This window comes from Olea europaea, unplaced genomic scaffold, assembly GCF_002742605.1.
Source record: "Olea europaea var. sylvestris unplaced genomic scaffold, O_europaea_v1 scaffold1907, whole genome shotgun sequence".
NCBI classification, from domain to species: Eukaryota; Viridiplantae; Streptophyta; class Magnoliopsida; order Lamiales; family Oleaceae; genus Olea; species Olea europaea.
Window position 1 is genome coordinate 1 of NW_019236881.1, and position 7,491 is coordinate 7,491.

At 32.9% G+C, this 7,491-nt stretch overlaps 1 protein-coding gene across 1 annotated transcript; it reads left to right on the forward strand.

Annotated features, from left to right (window-relative positions):
* The first annotated feature begins 690 nt into the window (after positions 1-690).
* LOC111378951 (protein TPR1-like) lies at positions 691-2,015 on the forward strand. Its single transcript, XM_023002248.1, has 3 exons — positions 691-1,025; positions 1,582-1,761; positions 1,898-2,015. The coding sequence occupies exons 1-3, from the start codon at positions 946-948 to the stop codon at positions 2,013-2,015; spliced, it is 378 nt and encodes a 125-aa protein (XP_022858016.1). The 5' UTR covers positions 691-945.
* Positions 2,016-7,491: the final 5,476 nt, after the last annotated feature.

Sequence of the window (7,491 nt, forward strand, 5' to 3'; positions counted from 1 at the left end):
TATTGAATTTAAAACATAAAAAATAAATGGGGCAGATGTTATCCATACCTGTCTCGGGGTGGAATTCCCTGACCCTAATATTCAATTAAGCAGGTAACAGGACGGGGCTTCGCGAGTATCGGATTTTACAGTTTTTTTGGTCATCCGTACACCAAACGAGATGCATAATATCGAAAACCACGAGATAAGCATGAAATCTCGCGACAAAGAGGTGAGGAAGTATCTTAAGAGTCTGTTTGGGAGTAATTTTGAGAATTAATTTTTTGACTGTTATGAGAAAAGTGGATTCACCTATGAGAGAAAAAATCAAAATCAAATATAATGATTGAAATAGTGAAATAATATCAATAAATCAATTTTTTGGAGGAAAAAATCGTTCCTAGACAAGCTGTAAACATTAAGGAATGCGTTATGAGTACCGACTGTAACGCCACCAACATATTCAACTATATCTGAAAGCATTTCAAATCCGCCACTTCCCTCATCTCACGCAACGATAAGCAGACGGATAAGACGTCCTGGTTATCATCGATAGCCCATTTGAAGTGAAAAGCACCTACACTAATCAGTGATAGGTCCGTAGAATAGGATAGACTGGCAAACGCATTGAAGATAGCAAAACCAAGTGCTTATTTCCCCACCACCACTAATTCCTCTCTCTCTCTCTCTCTCTCTCTCTCTGTGTATGCACAACACCTTTATATACATTTCTCTCTCTATCTATATATATATAATTACTCTCTTTTTCTCTAATTTCTTGCTTTTTGTTCCTCATCGCAGCCTTTCTTTCCTTTTTCGGTGTTTTTAGAGAAACCCTAGGAATCTGGAGCTGAATGTCGTCGGTGTTGAGGTGGGTTGGTTTCTAGGGCTTCGATCTGTTGATTGTGGTGAGCTTTTTTTGTATTTTGCTTGGATTTGTGAGTCTGAGGTGAAGAAGAGTCAGAAATGTCGTCGTTGAGCAGAGAATTGGTTTTCCTCATACTCCAGTTCCTCGAGGAGGAGAAATTCAAGGAGTCTGTTCACAGGCATGTGTATAAGTATATTTAATTGCATATTTATTTTTTTGTCTGTTATGAGTGGGTACTTCTGTGATGTGTATGATTTGATGGGTCTAGTTTTCTTTTTTGATGGGAAAATTATAAGAAAATATTGGGTTTTAAATTTTGAATTTGTTTTGAGCTTTTTTCAAAAAATAAAAAATAAACCTCAATTGTTGTCTGTTGACTAGTGAGGTTTTGTTTTGCTTTTTTTTTCTCTTTCTGGGTGTGGGGGAATTAGAGCTTACGTTATCAAAGTAATTTTGATATAAATATGTATTTAAAATAAGAAATTTTTGGTGTGAAAACGGTTAGTTGATGGTTGGTTCTGGAGATGTGTTACTAAAAAAGAAAAGGAAATGGAAAGCTACAGTAACTGCACACTTGATTGTACTTTTTAATATTAGTAAAGGAAAAAGTGAACGCTCTTTAAAACTGGAAGTTCTGTTAAACACGGACGACTTTTGAGATTTGCTTAAACAAAATTGGAAATTTTTGATGTAATTGCTTATGGCCTTGTTTACGTGGATGTTCTGTTTTGTAGGCTTGAGCAAGAGTCAGGGTTTTTCTTTAATATGAAATACTTCGAGGACAAAGTGCATTCTGGTGAATGGGAGGAAGTTGAGAAGTACTTGTCAGGTTTTACTAAGGTTGATGATAACAGATACTCCATGAAAATCTTTTTTGAGATAAGGAAGCAGAAGTATCTTGAAGCACTTGATCGGTAAGTTGATATACATCTATCATGATTTTATATTACATATCCTTTGTTAAAGAAAGAGTTCAGTTGTCACTCTTTTTTTCCCTTCTTGGTTATTGTGGGGGGTGTGAATTTTTTGCATCTTTATTGATATCGACAGGCAAGACAAGGTGAAGGCAGTTGAGATACTGGTAAATGACTTGAAGGTGTTCTCAACATTTAATGAGGATTTGTACAAAGAAATTACTCAGCTATTGACACTTGGCAATTTCAGGTAGTATTTATTTCCTTTAATACGGCACAAGGAGCATCAGTATGTAATATGTTCACCTTGTAAAATGCATGACATCATTCCTTACGCTATGAGCGTGAGTGTTGACTTATGGTCAGCTCATAGACAGCCTTGACTTTCTGCTTCATCACTTTGGGATTCGAACCCATGAAAAATGTGTTTACGGGAAAGAAAATTATTGAGAAAAATTAGATTGAAATTTTTGTAATCTGATTGTGAATCTTCATTGCATGCCTATTATTAAAATTTGAATCCCTGTATAATGTTGCTAGAGGAAAATTATATTGAAAGAGCCTGAGCATTTAATGACACTAAAAGAATTTCATTATTAGTAATTCCTCTCTCTCTCTCTCTCTCTCTCTCTGTGTATGTGCACAACACCTTTATATACTTTTCTCTCTCTCTATATATATATAATTACTCTCTTTTTCTCTAATTTCTTGCTTTTTGTTCCTCATCGCAGCCTTTCTTTCCTTTTTCGGTGTTTTTAGAGAAACCCTAGGAATCTGGAGCTGAATGTCGTCGGTGTTGAGGTGGGTTGGTTTCTAGGGCTTCGATCTGTTGATTGTGGTGAGCTTTTTTTGTATTTTGCTTGGATTTGTGAGTCTGAGGTGAAGAAGAGTCAGAAATGTCGTCGTTGAGCAGAGAATTGGTTTTCCTCATACTCCAGTTCCTCGAGGAGGAGAAATTCAAGGAGTCTGTTCACAGGCATGTGTATAAGTATATTTAATTGCATATTTATTTTTTTGTCTGTTATGAGTGGGTACTTCTGTGATGTGTATGATTTGATGGGTCTAGTTTTCTTTTTTGATGGGAAAATTATAAGAAAATATTGGGTTTTAAATTTTGAATTTGTTTTGAGCTTTTTTCAAAAAATAAAAAATAAACCTCAATTGTTGTCTGTTGACTAGTGAGGTTTTGTTTTGCTTTTTTTTTTCTCTTTCTGGGTGTGGGGGAATTAGAGCTTAAGTTATCAAAGTAATTTTGATATAAATATGTATTTAAAATAAGAAATTTTTGGTGTGAAAACGGTTAGTTGATGGTTGGTTCTGGAGATGTGTTACTAAAAAAGAAAAGGAAATGGAAAGCTACAGTAACTGCACACTTGATTGTACTTTTTAATATTAGTAAAGGAAAAAGTGAACGCTCTTTAAAACTGGAAGTTCTGTTAAACACGGACGACTTTTGAGATTTGCTTAAACAAAATTGGAAATTTTTGATGTAATTGCTTATGGCCTTGTTTACGTGGATGTTCTGTTTTGTAGGCTTGAGCAAGAGTCAGGGTTTTTCTTTAATATGAAATACTTCGAGGACAAAGTGCATTCTGGTGAATGGGAGGAAGTTGAGAAGTACTTGTCAGGTTTTACTAAGGTTGATGATAACAGATACTCCATGAAAATCTTTTTTGAGATAAGGAAGCAGAAGTATCTTGAAGCACTTGATCTGTAAGTTGATATACATCTATCATGATTTTATATTACATATCCTTTGTTAAAGAAAGAGTTCAGTTGTCACTCTTTTTTTCCCTTCTTGGTTATTGTGGGGGGTGTGAATTTTTTGCATCTTTATTGATATCGACAGGCAAGACAAGGTGAAGGCAGTTGAGATACTGGTAAATGACTTGAAGGTGTTCTCAACATTTAATGAGGATTTGTACAAAGAAATTACTCAGCTATTGACACTTGGCAATTTCAGGTAGTATTTATTTCCTTTAATACGGCACAAGGAGCATCAGTATGTAATATGTTCACCTTGTAAAATGCATGACATCATTCCTTACGCTATGAGCGTGAGTGTTGACTTATGGTCAGCTCATAGACAGCCTTGACTTTCTGCTTCATCACTTTGGGATTCGAACCCATGAAAAATGTGTTTACGGGAAAGAAAATTATTGAGAAAAATTAGATTGAAATTTTTGTAATCTGATTGTGAATCTTCATTGCATGCCTATTATTAAAATTTGAATCCCTGTATAATGTTGCTAGAGGAAAATTATATTGAAAGAGCCTGAGCATTTAATGACACTAAAAGAATTTCATTATTAGTAATCCATTTATAAATCTTCATTTTCTGCATTCCAGAAACCGCAGGGGAAGAATAAAACCAGAACCTGCGGGGGAAGAATAAAATGTTCTTAAAAAATATACCATCTCGGAAGTCTGATTAGATTGGTTACAATATATCAAAAAGTCCCACTTAATCAATCCTAGCTAGATTATTTATCCGTGTGAAAATGTTAGACGAACTCTAAGAAGCTGTCACCAACCTGTCCTACACTGTGTTGCAAGTGTGTTTGAGAAGTTTAGGTTATTGATCGTTTAATTTCTCGCAAGTGAACGGATCTTGAACAAGTAATAAAGTAATGAATAGAGTGTCAAACCCACGAAGATTATGTATTTGATCGAATTAAAATTAATTGTAACTTTAATCGAATAGCAAACAAGTTGTTGTAATTTTTCTATCAAATCCCTTAATTATTAATTAAATTAGTTAAAGCAAGTAAATGTGCTTTTCAAATATGTGAAATGTATTGTTAAAATGTTGAATCCTCCGTATTATTCCATTTTTAGTGCAACAATTAAAGTGACAATTTGAAATCATTGATATTGGTCAATGCTCCTAATTTAATTGAAAGGTTAACTTTAATCGAATAGCAAACAAGTTGTTGTAATTTTTCTATCAAATCCCTTAATTATTAATTAAATTAGTTAAAGCAAGTAAATGTGCTTTTCAAATATGTGAAATGTATTGTTAAAATGTTGAATCCTCCGTATTATTCCATTTTTAGTGCAACAATTAAAGTGACAATTTGAAATCATTGATATTGGTCAATGCTCCTAATTTAATTGAAAGGCTATTTCGATAGCGATCAAATCTATTCCTCTCGTGTGACTCTTTTATTTGTCAATGAAAGATGCAAACATGATAAATGCATTAACAAATACTATAACACCTATTGAAACCATATAAAGCATGGAAATATATTTTTATTCTCCATCGAACCTTACATTGTTTATTATATTGTGCTTAAACCTTGTTGTATCTCTCGATAACAATAAAATTTATTAACACTTCAATTGGTGATCAAACAATTGAAAAGAACGATAAAAATTATAATAAACATTTTTTTTATGACCGTGAATGTCATGGGCAACTTATGCGTACTTCGACTAATTCCACGGAACCCTGAAGTTTATAGATGGGTACTCACCTCAGTAGCCCTGATGGGATCGAACCGGTGACCATTGGGGAGTAAACCCAATGTCTGGCCATTGAGCTATCTCTCAGGGTTATGAAAATTATAATAAATATTCACAAATTAAAGTCAAAATAATTAATTAAAAACCAAAAATATCATAACAAGGGTTCATCTCATCCTAGCAATGTATAAAACTAGCTTAACATATCGAAATTACAAGAAATCATATTTAAGTGAAAATACACTACTCTGGATTTTTGATAAATTGAGAAGATGAAGATGAATCTTGAAATCTTGAATTTTTTCAATGGTTTCTTGATGAATCTCTACTTGTGCCTTCTCTTTTTTTGTCCAAAAATCAAGTTTGAATCTCCACTTGATTGAATTCTTGTAAGTCCCCTTCAAATTTCTGACAAAAACAATGAATTTTCCTCATATGATGATAATAATTGATGAGTATTAGAGTATGAGATGTATATGAGAGGTGTAGGAGAGGTCTCTTTAATGTATATTGCTGTTAGGTATTTGTAGGAGTCGAAAATTAGTTAAAAATCATGTCCAAATTGGCTTCCAAAAGAGTTTTAATCGAAAAAGGAAAGTTGCGCTCAGATTTTTTATCTAGTCGATATTTGTTCATAACTTTCTCTTCTAATATCCGATTGAAGTGATTTAAAGTGTATTGGAAAGTTAACTCAAAGGGCTACAATTTTGTTAGAAATTTTCCAATTCAGATGTTTATGATGTCAAAAATGGGTCTCAATTTTCGACTAAAAATTTGTTAGATATCTCGTGTGAATGAAAATTGATTTATGGTAATATTTTAATCATATTTCATTCCTTTTTTATTTCTAGTTGTATTCAATTGACTCGTAGCAATTTTCAAAGTATTTCTTGTGATCCTAATTTACCATTGGATATTTGCAATTTGGTCCTCAAATTTTGTGTTTCACCATTTTTTGCCTTTTTCGCTTCTTTCTTTTAATTTTACTTTGAATCATTGAGTTTTACCTAATAAATGAAATATATAATAAATTATGCTATAATTGCTTAAAAGAACTATTAAATGTCTGTATTTTTAGGTTCAAATAAGTGTATGAAATACACTTATTAGTTATATGGCTGGAAAATTATTCATGTTGTCAATTAATCTGGGATCAAATGTTTTGGAACTGTACATTTGGTTAATGGCATTTTAAATTCATTCATTATCAACTATTCATTTTATCAACTTTTATGAAAATCTACCAAAACTTTTATTAAAAGCTTTGTTAAACAACCCCTTAATTTTCTAATAAAATGCAGATTCGATTGGATAGAGGTGCATTGAATGGAGGAGTAACATATATTGGGGAAAGAAAGAAAGCAAATCCTGGAGAAACTATATTAACCTAAAAAGAATGGAAAATCTATGTTGCAAGGAGGGTACAAAGTGGAAATGTGGTATCTTCATTAAATTTTTAAATGCATTTAATATGCGCATGGATAAAAGATCTACCACCACGTGATATGACAAGTTATCGTACATATTAGCTGTGCTTAAAGAAAATTAGATAATGGCAGTTGTCGTAAAGCTTTTGTGCATACTTTGATGATCAAAAGCTGAAATTACAAAATATTTCACATTGCTGTGTATGTATGTATTCCTAAATTTTGCAGTGCAGCCTGACTCAAATAGTTAATGTGCTAGCTAAAACTCCTGAGCAAGTGTCGCAGACATGTTAGCCAAATGCACATTATTGAGAAGGGTTATAAGATAAAATGAGTGAGGCATCTTGGACATTTACTTTCGTTCTTCTTTTTAAAGCTAACGACAGTTTTGTTCTGTTTTTTTTTTTTTTAGGATGCATATTTTGGGTTGATAATATGGTGCTATGTCATTGTTTTCAATTTCGGACAATTCATTCTAGTGCAATTGCAGTTGAAAACTTCAGTATTTCAAAGCTTATCCAATTTTAATGATGGCAGAGAAAATGAGCAGCTTTCCAAGTATGGTGACACAAAGACAGCACGGAGCATAATGTTGATAGAGCTCAAAAAGTTAATTGAAGCAAATCCGCTTTTCCGTGAAAAACTTGTTTTTCCCTCCTTGAAGTCATCTAGATTGAGAACCCTTATTAATCAAAGGTACAACTGGTCTTCAGAATTGATGAATATGTATACAGTTATTCCAGGAGTTTATGGGTCTGTAAGAGTGGCTTTAGACCATGACAATATCATATCCTTTCTGTTTCCTTTCCTTTATTGTTGCTTCTCCATGAATCAT

Excerpts from the sequence above, each read along its gene's own strand:
- LOC111378951 (XM_023002248.1), top strand. The coding sequence starts at position 946 with ATGTCGTCGTTGAGCAGAGAATTGGTTTTCCTCATACTCCAGTTCCTC. Across the intron at positions 1,026-1,581 it reads TTCAAGGAGTCTGTTCACAG|GCTTGAGCAAGAGTCAGGGT; the intron begins GCATGTGTATAA and ends TCTGTTTTGTAG. Across the intron at positions 1,762-1,897 it reads TATCTTGAAGCACTTGATCG|GCAAGACAAGGTGAAGGCAG; the intron begins GTAAGTTGATAT and ends TGATATCGACAG.